This window comes from Pygoscelis adeliae, unplaced genomic scaffold, assembly GCF_000699105.1.
Source record: "Pygoscelis adeliae isolate BGI_AS28 unplaced genomic scaffold, ASM69910v1 Scaffold67, whole genome shotgun sequence".
In the NCBI taxonomy this organism is placed as follows: Eukaryota; Metazoa; Chordata; class Aves; order Sphenisciformes; family Spheniscidae; genus Pygoscelis; species Pygoscelis adeliae.
This window is the reverse complement of record NW_008825271.1, coordinates 7,468,791-7,485,145: the sequence shown is the minus strand read 5'-3', so window position 1 is coordinate 7,485,145 and position 16,355 is coordinate 7,468,791. Positions and strand designations below refer to the sequence as shown.

The 16,355-nt window shown below is 39.4% G+C and overlaps 1 protein-coding gene across 1 annotated transcript in view; it reads left to right on the top strand.

Annotated features, from left to right (window-relative positions):
- The window catches only part of EOGT (EGF domain-specific O-linked N-acetylglucosamine (GlcNAc) transferase), an 18,371-nt gene extending 3,992 nt beyond the window's left edge, over window positions 1-14,379 (top strand). The window contains exons 6-16 of the mRNA XM_009329810.1: window positions 105-209; window positions 1,365-1,471; window positions 3,292-3,395; window positions 6,000-6,092; window positions 6,837-6,908; window positions 7,458-7,544; window positions 8,683-8,751; window positions 10,078-10,139; window positions 11,823-11,942; window positions 13,385-13,487; window positions 13,874-14,379. Of these exons, the coding sequence (XP_009328085.1) occupies window positions 105-209; window positions 1,365-1,471; window positions 3,292-3,395; window positions 6,000-6,092; window positions 6,837-6,908; window positions 7,458-7,544; window positions 8,683-8,751; window positions 10,078-10,139; window positions 11,823-11,942; window positions 13,385-13,487; window positions 13,874-14,020 (1,069 nt within the window). The 3' untranslated portion in view covers window positions 14,021-14,379. The remainder of the gene's footprint in view (window positions 1-104; window positions 210-1,364; window positions 1,472-3,291; window positions 3,396-5,999; window positions 6,093-6,836; window positions 6,909-7,457; window positions 7,545-8,682; window positions 8,752-10,077; window positions 10,140-11,822; window positions 11,943-13,384; window positions 13,488-13,873) is intronic.
- The last annotated feature ends 1,976 nt before the right edge of the window (window positions 14,380-16,355 follow it).

The following is a 16,355-nucleotide window of genomic DNA, read 5'->3' as shown; positions in this document are numbered from 1 at the left end:
TGAATTGAGATTAACTAGCACTTGCTTGAGTATGTAACTGAGATTGCAGAGCACTTGTAGCACTGTTGCACAAAAGCTGATAGACTTCTACTAATTTGCATTAGGTTCAAAGAAGACTTCTTCCAGAAGGGAGAAATTGGAGGTCATTGCACCCTCAACGTTCAAGCATTTTTGGCTGAAGGTCAACGCAAGAGCCCTCTGCAGTCTTGGTAAGAATCACTTGTCAAGGCTGCTTCCAAGTTCGTTTACTAATTCTTTTTTATTTTTTTCACTGGCACTAGCAGCTGTGTGTAGGGGATTTCGTACTGAGGAAATAGTTGCTTCTTTCTAAAGTCAGTTTGAGAGTTCATATAAGATAGCTCAGGTAATTACATCTGTGCAGAATGTTCTGAACTATGCTATGTGTAATTGTGTCCTGCCTAATTTACAGCAGCAAAAGATCTGAAAACGTCTTGTAATTTGAAGTTCTAACCTTCAGGTGTTTTCTGGACAAGATGCTGGTTGTATGCCTGATCTGCCTATAGAAGGAGACAGTTGTTTTGTTGTGAAATGCCTTGAAGTTTGCACTTGTGTCTTAGTTCACACAGTCCTTGGTGATGTTGGGGCTAATGCAGTGACTGAGCTGGGTATATATTCATATCGTGTTCCCAGGGAGCCTGTGTTTGGAATGTGAAATGGGCAACAGTCCACAGGCCGAGTAGGAAGAGCAGAGGGTGCTTTGTGGTAGCTGGTTAAGTATTACGGGTTGCATGTTAGCACTTCAAAGCTGCATTGCCAGTTAATTGATGAAACGTGAAGGAATTGGAGCCATTAAGGTCCATATAAGAATTCATTTTTATGCTTTTCTCGTGTTTTCATTTTTTTTTCTCATTTTCCATTGATGGTCAATTTCAGTTAAGAACAGCTGCAGGGAGGAAAAGACTTTTCTTCTCTACCTGCTATTGTCATCTCAACTGCTCATCCTTGTTTAGACCCAGGAATAATAAATATTGCATCTACATTCATTATTCTGACCAAAGCATGAAGATCTTGCTGAAGTGTCTTTGGCAATGCAGATCAAGTCAGATAGACCTGCAGATCTAGGCTCTGAGGCTCTTTGTTAGATCTCTACTGCCTTGATTTGTAGATCAAAGATGCTGTTCACTCCTGAGATCAAAGGCAGTGTTTAACCTCTTGAAGCTCATAACCTGAAGAACCTTCCATTACAATTTCAAATCATTTTAATTGTCAGACTCTCTCAGTTTTCAGCAGTCCTGTTAAATCGAATGGACTGGATGAACAGTTACTAAATCTTAGATGTATGAAGTACATTTGTTTAAGTGTGTTAATGACAAAGCATGTTCTGTGTGATTGACTCTTTGTAGGTTTGCAGAACTCCAGACATTTACTGCATTAAACTTCAGGCCCCTAGAAGATGAGAAGTGTGATGTTGTTATTGAAAAGCCAACATACTTCATGAAATTAGATGCAGGTAATTGGTATCTTTAGTTTAGTTTGTTTGGGTTTTTTTTTTTTATCCTACAGTACTGCAGTAAAAAGACCCCATATCCAACTTGCCCATCTACATTATGCCTTTGTGGTTCACTTGTAATAGATTTTTATTTTTGAAAAATGATATGACTTTTAAATTCCTTTTTTTCCTGTAGTTCCATTGATGAGCTTGGAAACTTAGATGTAAATCCTTACATTTTGCCACAGATAATAAATAAACAAATACATAAATCAGAAAAAAATTCCTGCCACTTGTTTTGCACAGTCATTGACTCTTGACTGTGTTTTGACAGAGTCTTTGACTTTGTGCCAAAGACTCTTCTGTACAGCGTCTTTGATTTTGACTGTGTTCCTGGATGACAGTTTTCATTCCACGAAACACGAGATATGGGTATATATGTCTTGTAGTATATGTTCAGTAATTGAGGATTCTGTGTGTATTGGATGATATGGCAGAGGAAGCAGTATTCAAAGACAAACTTCAAGGGAATAAGTTTAGTTGATTCAAATACTTCCCCTCAACCACCCCAGAAAAGCCAAAACACACAAAACTAAACACAACCCTGTTTTAATCTTAAAGTTTCAAATTTAGGCGAAAAGCCACTACAGGAAGAAATTAGCTGTCTCATTACAGAGAGCTGTGGTGAATGCTGTGCAACACTGTACCAAAATTCACGAGAGGGGCAGCACCCAAGCATCTTTAGGAATCCGCCAGTGGTATCTGACATTTTTTGAAGTTCACCAATGTTTTTGTTCATGCAGCATTTTGCAGACACAAACGTTCATGAAAGGGGGTGGTCAGGTTATAGACATACAAACAAGCTGCTGTGGGGTAAGCTGTGGTTTAAACTGGATAGTTGTCTGCTGTGTTCTGACCCTGTGACATACTGCAACTGTAAACTGGATTGCCCCTCTTCCCCTGCAGGCCAATATCATATATTTTAAGCAAAGTTGTTGCAGGCCCCTGAACAGTTACCATGGAAGAGTTGCTGTGCTGTCAATTTGTACCGTTGAGCAGGGTGGTCTAGCTGTGGCTCAGGAGGTGTTTTTGTCCAGCTCCTTTGTTTTAGGGGAGGCGGGGGGAAACTGCTGTTTGCGCAGTATAGGAATCCTGGCAGCTAGTTCCTACCATGGCAGCTCTTTTTGGTCAGAAGCTTAGAAAGAGGGGCTGTGTGCACATAGTTCCAAAACTGGCATCTGATCTTCACTCGCAAGGAAACTGGACTACGTTACTGCCTTTGTTTCATGGTAGTTTTTTATGCGCCATGGTCGTAAGGTATTAGCTTAAGAAACCAAGAACGAACAGGAATGCTCTGAGAAAAAACCTGAGGAATTACTTGGGCTTTGGCTCATGTGCAAGTACAAGTTCTGTCTTGTAGTCCTGCTGACAGAGCTTCCCTTAACCCCAATAAAGCAGAACTAAGATCAGTGCCGAAGGCCTGTTTTAATGTTCCCTTTATGTCTAACTAGCTATTGTTAAAGCAGTAGTGGCTTTCATTTACTTCAGAAAGCAGCTGCAGACTGTAATGAGAAATAGCTTGTGAAACTTACCCTTTTCTTATGCTGTGTTTTGGCCGCTCTTCTAATTTCCCTGAACTTTTTAAAAACACATTTTACTTCAGATTTCTTACCTTGATTCCTTCCCTTTAAAGGTTTGCTTTTTTAGGGTGTATAAGAAGCATTCAATCAGAAGCAGGGGAAAACTAATATAATATACAGGATACTACTAAGGAAAAAATGCGTGAACTGATAAAAAGTGGAGCGAGTAATGTATTTTGCTAACAGTTCTTTCTTTCGCAGGTGTTAATATGTACCATCACTTCTGTGATTTCGTCAATCTTTATATTACACAGCATATTAATAATTCCTTCAGTACTGATGTCAACATAGTCATGTGGGACACTGTAAGTCTGCTGTGCTTTTAACCTGTTTGTAATGGGTTGTGTTTCTGCTTTATACTCCGAATTTTCAGTAGGCAATCCTTAGCTTTCTTGTGGGCTTAGCCGTGTGGAACTGATAAGTTTTTGGATCTTGTTAATACAGGCACATGAACAATAGTTAGGTAACAGATTGTCTACAATAAACCATGTACTGTTTGAACACTACTCCATAGCTCATCTTTTGCTAGTACATAATTATGGGGTTTTTTGGTGTGACCTCAAAAATAGCATGATCTGTATTTCTAATATGCGACATTTGGACATTTCATGCTGTTTTCTGTAGACTTTTTTCTCTGAGAATATTGAAGTAGATTTACTGAAAACTGTCTTCTATATTTAAAAAGAAATGCAGCCTTGCATCTTTCTAAATCAGTAATGTGCAGCCTGTAATGAAGAAAACAACTAAATGAAATCCTTATATATATCAAAACAGGGTCTAATACTTAATTCCTTTAAATAGCCTTCTTGCAGTTACTTCTCTCAATCACCTCTTAGAATGCCATGATGATATATAAAACAAGTTTTTAAGTGGGGCTATTTCTGCTGTACTGCTGAATTGAAACCATGACTGTGTTCAAGATTAATACTAGTTTTACTGGCTAGTACTTGAGTTGTGTAGGAGAGTGTTAAACTAAACAACGAAAAACTGGGCAACTTGTAACATGCCAGATAACATGTATAATCGGGTCCAGAAATAACCCAGTTCTCGACTATGGTATTGTCCCACACCTGTCTTGTTCTCGTAAAATACTGGGTTTTCTTTCTCAGTATTTACTGCTAGGACAACTAATATTCAATAGAGAAACGCAAATATTCCCTGCGTGCTATTTAATGAGAAACCTCTTTGGCTAGAAGAGACCCTTTTTTCTAGTTCTCTTACATTTTGAAAGCTAAAATAAATGTGTCTGCCACATAAGCAAGCTCTCTAGCTGTTATACAGGGACCTGTTAATCCAGCTCTGACTTTCTGAAAAGATCAGATGTGTCAGATAGCACTGTAAATTACTTTGAAAAGCAACTGTTTTTCTAATATCGCATTGTTGAATCAAATAACTCTTTCAAATGTACCATTCAGAGTAAGTACTGTCACAGTACTATCATTTTAAGAGAGTCTTAACTGCTCAGTCTGCAGTTCGTTACTGTGTACAACCAGATGATGGCACCAGCTAACTGCTGATGAACTGTCTATGCTGATTGAAAGGTGGACTTGAGCTTATTATTCATTCTCTTTTTTTTTTTTTTCCTTTTCTTGATGTAATTAGATTTGGCCATACTTTCTAGCAGCTGTAGAATCAGTGCACTGTTCTTATTAAATAGTAATGCCCTTAGATGTAGGTTAAACAAACCAGAAAATGAGTAGGAAATCCACTGGGTGTCGATTTGCAGACTGTCTCTGCAAATGCAGGAAAGCAACGTTTATAAAGCACTTTTAAGGAGAGCAGATAGGGTTAGAAAGTAGTACTTACAGCTTTCAAGATCAGTTCTCTACTTCTAATCTGGCAGAGCAGCTCTTGTAATACAGATGGCCAGAAAGTAGTATGGAGTGTAAAATTCATTAAAACTTAATGGCAGAAGAAGGGGAAGGACGCACCTCTTCAACTGAAGGAAATCTGGCGCCCTTCAGATTCTCTTACATTTCACTAGATGTCTGCTGTCTTCTGCGGTCATTTGTAGTCTTATTCTCAAATTTCTCATTGAGAATTTTTCCACGTAACTTTCCAAGCAGCCTGAACCAGCTGCAGAGTTGAAAGGAAGCTTTAAGCAAGAATCTGTACCTGGGGGCTACTGAGGTCATATTTAGTTGCATTCAAAGAGCAAGAGATGGTGACTTTTAGCCCTCAGATGTGTAGGAAATGTTACAAATTTGAAGGCGAGAGCCCCTGCTGCTAGGCCAATGTTGTAGAGTGTAGATGGTTCTTAAAAGGTTCAACAGAGCGTTGCTGCAAAGGGGGGAGTTTTATACTGCCTTGTAGAGAAACTTCTTGGTAGCTTGTCAAAGTAATGCAAAACATAGTTTCCTGGCTGTTTCTTCCATCAGATCAGATCATTACCTTCAATTTGCGATAGAAGTGACCATCCCAAAACAGAGGTGAATGTGAAACAGGCGTGTTGTGACTTTTTACTTCAAACATTACTGCAGCGCTTGAATTCCCAGGTGGTTTTTTTAGTCTCAGGAATTGAAGTTTGTGCCTTCTACCATCCCAATGTTTCTGTTATTTCAAATTTAACTTGTGTTCTGTTGTCTCTGGGGGAAGTAGTAGGAACTCCTTGCTCCTAACTCAGAAATTCTAATCTGCTGCTGAAGAACTTACCTAGATTGCTAATTTATAGAACTGTTTTATTAAAAATTAACTACCTGACAGGTAATTTGAGTTAACTGCCATTGTAAGTGCAGGGTTCGGCGTTCTGTCATGTCTGTGTTCTGTGCTAGGCCATCTTGGTCCCATGGTGGTGATGCACATATTAACCATATGTTAAAACTGGTATACAGAACTTGTAAATCAAGAAGAGAGTTTTCGTATGCATTTGTGTAATTGTTATGCCCTTGTGTTTTTCCCTTTCCTCCTAGAGCTCATATGGCTATGGTGACCTGTTCGGTGAGACATGGAAGGCATTTACTGACTATGAAATAATACACTTGAAAACTTTTGATTCTAAAAGGGTATGGAATTTTATATTTTGTTTTAACTCATAGTCCCTAGGTAGCAAATATGACAGCTTCTCAAGTCACTTGTGGATATGGGTATTTCAGAGGAAAGCATTAATACTTTCCATGCATGTTTAATTTGCATAATATGAGTATTCTACCTTTCAAACAAGAGACAGAGCTGTAACCTAATTCTGTGGCATGTCTATGCTTTATATAGATGGACCTAACTTTTGTGTCCTTTGAGAGGTGATATTTATTTGTTGGTTTCACTTCTGCAGGACTCACTACTGAAGTTAAGGGTTTTCAAATGGTACTGTCTCTCTAAGTCTTCTGATTCCTACTGAGGTGTTTATCTTCCCCTGCAACTGTTAATATACCTGCTGCTCATCATTAAAAAAATTTTTACTCCTACCAAAAAATGTACCCGTTCATTCAGAGCTCATTTTAGTCTCTTAAATCCTTTAAAGCCTGTCTTTAAACTCTCTAACTGATTTTCTTCTATTTAGTTCATGTTTGTTCTGTTTTGGGGGTGTTTTTTTTACCTCTTCCCACACTTGCATCTGTAGCATCCTAAGTGAGAGCTCTTTTGGGATCAGGATTGTCTTTGTTCTATTCATTTGCACAGTCAAGGAAGTGTTGATGTTCTTGAGCATGTAATTGCTAGCTCGTTATAAGCAGTGACCCCACTGAATGAGCACGGAATGTGCCAGCGGAAGGTAGCAGTGCAGTGTAACTTCTTGTGATCTTCCTTTGCAGGTGTGCTTTAAAGAAGCAGTCTTCTCATTACTGCCTCGAATGCGATATGGCTTGTTTTATAACACACCATTGGTGAGTTCTTTTTATCCATCCACTGTGTTAACTAGATGTGTGTGTGACAGTATAAAATCTGAGCTAATGAATCTCTCAAATGTCTAGCTGAGCTATCATGAAATGTACTGCATTGAAAGTCTATGCAACTCCAAATGAAATGATCTTCCCTAAAGATTAGGATGTTGAAGTTACTTTAGCTGGTTGATAGTAACTGGTTGTGTGCAATCTCCTGTGTCACAGTTCCTGAGATGCATATTATTCCTCTTTAGTGGGTGGGCACTGTGAACTTAGTGGTATTTTTGCAGAACACGAGACCTCGTACACTGACAGACATTGACAGACTTTCCCGGTGGTATTAGCTCATGCATTCAGGCTGTAACACTGTAGAGAGAGTTATATTTCTTTCTAAATGATAGTGCCACTTGTGTTGCAGTGAATAGTGACATGTTTAGCACAGTGCATGATACTAGGCTTTTGTTCCACAAGAATGGCAAAAGACTGATCACAAAGAGAGGTTTTTCTGAGGAAAATAACTTCTTGTGTTAACAATTGCTTTTTTAATTTCAGATCTCTGGCTGCCACGGTACAGGGCTATTTAGAGCATTCTCTCAGCATGTGTTACACAGATTAAATATCACACAAGAAGGACCCAAGGTATGATAACTGAATAATAAAATTGCAATATGGAGCTGATGGCTCTTACCAGAGAAACAGCATTAGCAAGCTGGACCCAGTGGGGAATAAGGGCATATAGTGCACTTTTCGTCCTTTCCTGTGACGCTCGGGATTTTTTTCCAGTAAGTCAGCCTGTTCTATAAAGGCCTTCAGCAAACATTTGTCTATGTTTGTGAAAGTTGCCCTCGTGTCTTATTTCCATAGGACAGACTTCAGAACATCCTCCTTCCAACCCTAGGATCTTTTCCTTGTCTCCGTTCTCTGTGCTCAAGGCCTTTGTGTCCTTCCTAGTTAAGCAAGATAGATGGTACATGGTCTCTTCTGGAGCACGCTGACAAGGTGCTGTCCTTGGGACCAGCAGAGGGGATCCCACAGAGCAATGCAGTGAGCTTGCTCTTTATCGATCCTCATAGTTACTGCTGAGCTCAGATCAGAGGAGGAAATGATTGAATCTGGTCCTTCCGATCCCTGGCCGGTACCATCTGCCTGGCCCTGGGCTTCTCTGTTGTACACGCTGTTAGGATTTGCAAATTGTTGCAATGGCTGCATTGATGGATACGGCAGTTCTGGACTTCTTGGAATTATTTTCTAAAGAGTAGCCTACACATTATCGCTGAGGGGCACGCATTCAAAGCACTGCACAGGCATTTAGTTATGCTTCTCCTGCTGACACTAATGGGAGTCATGCAGTTAAATCTCTTTATTCCACTTGGAACACTTACCCCTGTGAGCCCAATTAATTTAAAGAGGTAAAAGGAGGAACTGTTATAGAAGTAAAATATTTTTTTCCAAGGATCTTGTGCACAAGTCATCCTGAAAGCTGCTTTCCTGCTTTCAAAAACTGCTGTATAATGTATTATACAAAGGCTCTTTTGTACTGAATAAAATAAATCTTTCAAAAAATGTTTTATTCTTTGTTTCACTTTCGCAAAGTTTTTGACACTTCTAATCTGTTGGAAAATACGATGTGAATTTTAAGGTGGTTACATCATCTATTACATGGGGAGGGAACATATTTAGTTGCTCAAATAATTGCCAAAAGTAAATATGGAAGTGTTTGGGATTTTTTTGTAAGGTCTGCCTCATAGCTAATAAACTGCTGCTTCTTTCTTTTTAGGATGGGAAAATTCGAGTCACAATACTTGCACGCAGTACAGATTACCGGAAAGTATTAAACCAGAATGAGGTGTGGTCCTTTTTATTTTTAAAACAAATTTATCAGAAGTTAAATTTTGCTCATTGAATTGATTTTTTTTTTTTTTTTTTTAGGTACAGCCAAGACATCTATCTGCTGACAAATCTTGGACAAATATGTTCAGTGCTGATATTAATTTCTTCTAATAAGTCTTCTAATCAGTCTCTACTTCTGTACACCAGACACTGAACCTTGCTGCCCTTTTTAAATATCCAATGGAAGACTACAGATGTAATACTAAAAGCATTTCCTCTTAACAGACACTGCAGAGCTTCTGATAACATTAAATTATTTTGCTTTCAGATTATCTCTTTTATTTCTAGCATCCCCAGCGTTGAAGGCTCTAACAAAAACCTTGTTATGCTTGCAGATTAAAATGCATAAGCTATTTTATCTGAGTATGTGCATTCAAAACTTAATGAATTTTCATACTGATTTATGTTTTCAAATCATGCAACTTCGTGGACTTATGGTGTAGCTTCTCTTGTGGTAAAATGATAATATCTAATGTTTTCATACCTGTCTTCATTCTTAGCTGTTAGTGCCTGACAGAAATGGATTGGCATTGTCATCCCCACCTTCCGTAGGGAGAAACTGAGGCTTGTTTGATGCAATAGCTCAGTGGCAGAATAGACAGAGTGCAGATGGCTAGATTTGTGCCTTACCTGCTAGGCTGTCCACAGTGCATGCCTGCACTGCTACGTGTAGTACGTTTTCGGGTAATGAGCACATGACAGAAAGGGAGAAGTTAATATTATCTTTACTACACTTTTGTAAAAGAAAATTCTTGGCTCTTTCTCCCTCTTCTGCTGGCTATGGATTGGACACTTGGAAAAAGCCCTTTTAGGTTAGAAACCCAGGCTCTAACCTGGTTTCACTTCTCATGTGAGTAGGAGTCTGACCTAGTAAGGTATCTTCCAAAATCCTTCTAGCTACCGGTTTGCTTCTTCAGGTACTGGAGTATCTTTTGGAAATCCAACCACTTCTTCCCCCTATTCCTGGCAAAACTCCTACTAGTTTGAGTGGTTTAGGATTGGGTCCTGGAGCATGTAAAAATCAACAGTAGCCTCTGTGAGAGTGCAGGAGATCCGAGTCTCGTCTCCAGGGGTTGCTTTGCCAGGAATGACGTATGTATCTTAGGTGGGAAGGCAGGAAAGGAGGGGAACTGCTCCTTTATATGGCAGTGACAGTATGTTCTGTCTCACTCATTGTAATTCCCTGGTGGGGTGGAGGAGTGTGTAAAAACGAACAGGAGTGCAGGGGATGAATTAATTGAAGGAGAACACCAAATCATTGTCTTTTTGTTTTCCTCCTTAGCTTGTGAATGCTTTGAAAACAGTATCGACGTTGGAGGTCAAAGTGGTAGACTACAAATACAAGTACGTAAGTTGGTAGAAGAAACTAGTGTGAACTCATGCTGCCTATGGCTGGTGAAAGGTGTTTGCAGGCCAAGCTACATATGCCCCAATGTCTAACCTCTGCAAAATCCAAGAACTGGTAAGGAAGGAAGGATGTTACTGAGGGAGTGGTGGGTGAGCTAGTTAAGCACTCCCATCCTATGATGCATCTACCTAGGAATGAATCTCTAGAGTTAGTAGACTCAGGTTAAAGCTACTGTATGATGAGCAAGTTTTGAAATCACTTTTCTTTCTGTTTCCTCCCCTCTCCCAAAACCAGCTGTATTCCCATGGCCCTTTTGGATTTGCTAATGCTCTGCAGTAACTGTGGGTCAGCAGGGATTTTTCTTGTATGATGCTAGTGTCTTATTTTATATGACCTTTAGTTTAGCAATGAGTAATAACTCGGCTTATTTGCTGCTCTTTTGGCCCCTGAAGACACCACTTGAGGTCAATTTGTGGTGCCCAGATGTAGTAGGCACTGTGCCAGTAAGAAATGGCTTGAAGAAAAAGGTCCCAAGTGGTGTATGCCTGTGCTGAATGGCAGCAGCTCTGATCTACTCAATGGTGCTGTCATGGATCATGCAGGAAGAGTGAGAAACTGAAGCAGCAGTGAGAGGATCAGTGTTTTAACCAAAGCAGAGGCAGTGTGAGGAAGTCGAGTTGCTTCCAATTCCCCTGTCAATGAAGGCACTTGAGTGGTCTAATAATAGAAAAGAGGGTGGATACCCTTGAGAGGGCATCTAGACCATCCCACTTGAGTGCGTGACCGAGTGGTACTTCCACAATTCCCGTGCTTGTCAAAACCATCTGTGGTACCATTCAGCATTACAGATTTCCACAGCTATCCTGCAGCATCACTGTCATCATAGTTAGAAGGGTTTCCCTGACGTCTGCCCTTACAGCAGCTTAACCAGTTTAAACTTTCTTGTTGCAGTTTAAGCCAGTTTCTTTCTACTCTCTTCCAAATGGTCAGAGAGGACGTTATTCTTTTCCATTTTAATGTATGAATTGTTCATACACAAATGAAGCCTGTTGTAATTTCCCTTTCCAGTTGTCTGTCTTCTCTTACAATTAAGTATCTTTAGTCCATTCTTTCCTTGTGTGCTCAGGGAACACCTGGTTATTTAAAGAGAATACTTTATTTGGAGCTTACAGTCAAAGGATGGGAGAGAGTGACAGTTCCAGGAGCTGAAAAAAGCCTGGTCTCCTTATTTCTGCTTGATGCCCTATGCATAAGTTCAGGTTGGATATCCGCACCTTTAGGTGGGAATTGTATACTTCTACATTACATTAAAAACAGTTTAGGTCCTTTATGTTGTGTTTTTGTTGTTTGTTTTTTTTTTTTAAAGGAGATGATGCAATTTTTTTTTTTAAAGGCAAGTAAAAAAACCCCCAAACTTATAAAAACTTTAACTTGTAAAAAAAAAAAAATCAAATGTTTGGAACAGACTCTTGTGAAGCTTTGAAACTTGTCTGCATTTCTTTTAATTCCATGCTGTTATTGCTGGCTGCAGCATTTGTGATTCTTAGTATTGTTCCTTGAAAAATCAATTCTCTCTTTCAGTATTCCCTTAAGTTAATTTTGTGCTTTCTACATGTAACTAATTCTTGCTGAGATGGATAGGCATGCCAGATCACCATTTTTTGTTGTGCTGTCTGCAGGGAACTTGAATTTTCAGAGCAATTGAGAATTACCCACAACTCTGATATATTCATTGGGATGCACGGAGCTGGGCTTACCCATTTGCTCTTTCTACCAGACTGGGCTGTTGTTTTTGAACTGTAAGTCTGTTTCTTTCTCTTTTCCTTCTTATACCACAACTGCTAATGTCTGTCCATATGTGTTAATGAAGCACTTTCCCTTGCTAGTATTTGACTATGAATGTTTGACTTGCATCCTTGTCTAGACTTCATTTTTGGCAGTCTCTTCTGGGAAGCGAAAGTGAGGAAGCTTTCATTATAAAATACAGTGTAACTATGTCATACAGGCTTAGCCTGTGATTTCTTAAGATGCCATGGTATAAATAAAATGCAGCCTGGTCAACAATTGCTTGGGCAAAATGGCAAAAAAAGAGAAAGCCTCACTGGTCAGATTCTGCGTGGGAAGTCTGAGATTTAATGGTATTTTGGTGATCCAGGTGAATTGATTACATAAGATGCGTGTCCAGGGTGTTTAAAGATCCCCCTGAAGGTTATTTATATACACCTTTCTATGCTCAGGACATAAGCACCAGCTTGCTGGCCAGGCTTAGCTGACTGTCATTCTGTTTTACCTAAATTTCTCTAGTAGCTTCCTTTTAAACATATTTCCATAGAATCATAGAATAGTTTGGTTGGAAGGGACTTTTTAAAGGTCACCTAGTCCAACCCCCCTGCTGTGGGCAGGGACATCTTCAACTAGATCAGGTTGCTCAGAGCCCCGTCCAGCCTGACCTGGAATGTTTCCAGGGATGGTGCATCCACCACCTCTCTGGGCAACCTGGGCCAGTGTTTCACCACCCTCAGTGTAAATAATTTCTTCCTTCTGTCTAGTCTAAATCTACGCCCCTTTAGTTTAAAGCCATTCCCCTTGTCCTGTCGCAACAGGCCTTACTAAAAAGTCTGTCCCCATCTTTCTTATAAGCCTCCTTTAAGTACTGATAGGCTGCAATAAGGTCTCCCCGGAGCCTTCTCTTCTCCAGGCTGAACAACCCCAACTCTCTCAGCCTTTCTGCTTAGGAGGCGTACTCCAGACCTCTGATGATTTTTGTGGCCAAATTTTGTTGCAAAGTATGGTTGTTAATAATTGACACTCCAGTTCTATAGAACTGAACTAAAATGCTGCACACTTCTCAGAAGAGCACTGAATTCTCCATCCTGGGAAACTCTGCTTGAAGCCTCTGCTGTGGGAAGGCTGTGGAGCTGGTGCTTTGCAGCATAATCTTGGCTTGAGAGCATTTTCTCCAGTCTGCAAGTAAGTTCAGAAACCCATGCCCAAGAGCTGCTGCAGCTGGACAGGGGCATGCCTGACATGCAGATGTACCTCAGACTGTCTCCTAGGCCATGTCTTAAGAACAGATGGCAGCCCTTGTTGTTGTTTTCAGTGGAGCAGAATTTGTCCATGGTTTCGGAGCCTTAGAACTGGACGACAAACACTTTGGCCTAAAGTTTTTTTTTCCTGTTTCACCCTGGTAAACTTCAGCACAGTCTCTGTGGGTAAATATGATTTTTCTGCCTGCCTCTAGATACAATTGTGAAGATGAACGTTGTTACCTGGATTTGGCAAGGCTGAGAGGCATTCACTACATCACTTGGCGAAAAAGGAATAAAGTATTCCCTCAAGATCAGGTAAGGATGGCCACTGCTGGAAGGGTGGGTGCTGTAACTTGAAGCATTTAAAGGCTAGCTTGTTTTACCTATCTGTGTTCTGATACTTGAAATATGGTTTTCATTCTTTAGACCAAATTAACTTCCCTGCTGTGAGTAAGAAATCATTTGATATTAATGGCTGAGGGAAGAAGAGAAATGAAATTAATTGGCCATTAATCCAAGCCACCCATAGCATTGCTGTTATGCAGTTACTTTGCTGGCTCTCTTGCCTCAGAGCAGATCAGTGGATCAGAAATAATAAATTAAACTGGCAGATGCTCGAAATTTTTTTTTTCCTTGCTTTTTGAATGGAAGATGTACTGAATTTTTTTTTCTGTCTAAAAGGCCTTATTTCATTTTCCTAGGGACACCACCCAACGCTGGGAGAACATCCAAAATTTACAAATTACTCCTTTGATGTGGAAGAATTTATGTACTTGGTGCTTCTGGCTGCAAATCATGTTTCACAGCATTCCAAGTGGCCATTTAGGGTAAAACATGATGAATTCTAAATCAGACTTCTGACTGAAATATTATTTTTAAATAATGCTCCATAAAAATATTGTAACAACATAAAGCAAAATGCTGGTGTGAAATGCGTAAACCTCTGCGAGGGAAATAACCCATTATTAACTTGTCAAACCACTTCTTAGCACCATACCTTATCTTTATAATCTCTCTCTTTAATTGTGGGAGTTTTTGATATGTAAAAACTATTTTTCGGAACTCTTTTTGGGTTTTGCACTGTATTTTTGCATTCCAAATTCTGAAATACTTGTCTTTATACAAAGATATGTCCATCCATTTCATGTAAGATTTTATCCATTTCATGTAAGATTTTCTGGGGTGGATACTAATCTTGCAGTAATTTATGCCTACTATTATGTGAGGAAATGCTAGAGGATGGAGAGTGTTACAGCTTGGTTTCCCAGTATAGTCTCTCTGGGAATGAAATAGGCCTGTTGAAGCTCCTCAGTTCCTCTTTTTAAGAAGCTGGATGCTTTTATACTGTAGTCCTGCACCTGTAAGTAAAAATCTGAATAGGAATTGCCGCCTTGTTGTAAGACACTGCCCAGCATGTCATTTGCAGTCGAGTTACATGGCGCAGTGGTTCCAGGATGGCTGTTTAGGTCCTTTCCGTCATCATCCGTGTCATTGCTGTGCTTGTCTCTGTATTGTTTCTAGGTTCGAAGATCTTCCTTTGTAAAATAGTGGTTGTAAGAATGAAGTGGTTAAGCGAGCTTTAACTTCTGTTGTTTGATTCAACAGACACTGCAGACTTCTATTTCAAGTTTAGAAACATTTTCAAGTTAGAGAGCAGAGTCTTACGTTTTTGCATTGAAATACAAACTTTGACACTCTTCCCTGTAGTTTTAAATGCTAAAATAGAACAGGTCTGCTCAGTAGGTTTAGTCAGTCTTCTGTCTCAACGCAGGTAAATCTCTTCCTAAGCGAATACTTAAAACTTCAGGTAAACTGGGTGTTTCCTACTTTTTCATATAAAACAGCACTCTGCAATGGAAAAACCTGAGCAAATTGGAATAAAACTTGAGTCTTTTTGAGGATGCTGAAGGGAATGGACTTCTAGTTTTTTACGACAAATGATAAGATGTATAGGGTGTCTTTCAGCTGCAGCTGAAAGGAAATGAAGTCATGAGCAAACTTGTTCTTGGAGTCATTAAAAACCTAATCTATTAATATTCTTGTTTTCTCAAAATGTCAAAGTCAATCTAGGTAACTTTTGGAAATCCTTCCAAAGCCAGTAGCATAGTTCACTGCTTTCAGTGAAGGAAATATTAAGCCAAAGCTGAGTTCTTTATAAAATTCCCTCCAGAGCTGACTTGTTGGTGCTAGCCGGGGTGGGGGGGGAAGGGAGTAGTTCTGTTGTCTTAAGTGGAACCAGAAGGATGTGTGGAAGAATCAAGTTCAGTGAGATAAAAAACAGAGTTCTATGTTAAATTATGGATTTTTTTGAGACTGTATTCCCATGATAGACTTGCAGTATGATCGTGCAGTCTCAGTGGCTTGAAGCAGAGCATGCACTTGTATGCAAAAGCAAGAGAGTTACAGTAAATGTAAACATTTCACTGGTATAATTGTAGATATTATTGACTTCCATTCTCCAGCAGTCATAGGCAATTTCACAGAGTGTAGGTACATTTACTGACCTGCCTATTCTGGTAAAGATGAGTTACTGTAAGCAGAATTTTCATAAGGTCTCTCACGACCTTAAGCAGTGCATAGGAAAAGCTAGATATAGCTGATACACAAGATATATTAAGGTATCTGGTGCAATTCCTAGCGTAGTGTATTGTTTTACTGATGGATAGAACTGTTTTACTTTAAAGAACCATAGAAGCAAAATTGCACTTCTTGACATGAAAAAACCCCCCAAACCCTGAGAAATACAATTTCCTGTATTTGTTTGTGTGTGGGGCGGGGGGGTTACCTTGCAGGATTTTTAAAGAAAAAAATTGTATAAAACTGAAGTCAGTAAAATGTCTGAGTTCAAATGGAACCAACTCAAAACAAAGACGACATTTAACTATGAACTGTGCACAGACACTTGATGATTTTTTTTTTGTAATAAAAAGCTTTTTAATTAAAAAAAGTGTAAAATTTTTGGTCATAGTTTGCCAGGTTTTAGAGGCAAATGTTTTAAATACTATTAATTGCATAGAGTCATGTGTGTCTGCTTTTTCCTGCCATGGCAACCTGATGTTCTGAGGTCCAAACAAATATTCAGATTTATTTATCTGGGAATCACTCTGAGATAACGCTATCATCTTGCACTGGTGGCTTTGTTGCCAGGCATTTTAAGATTGGTTTGTGGAAAACGCTTGTATA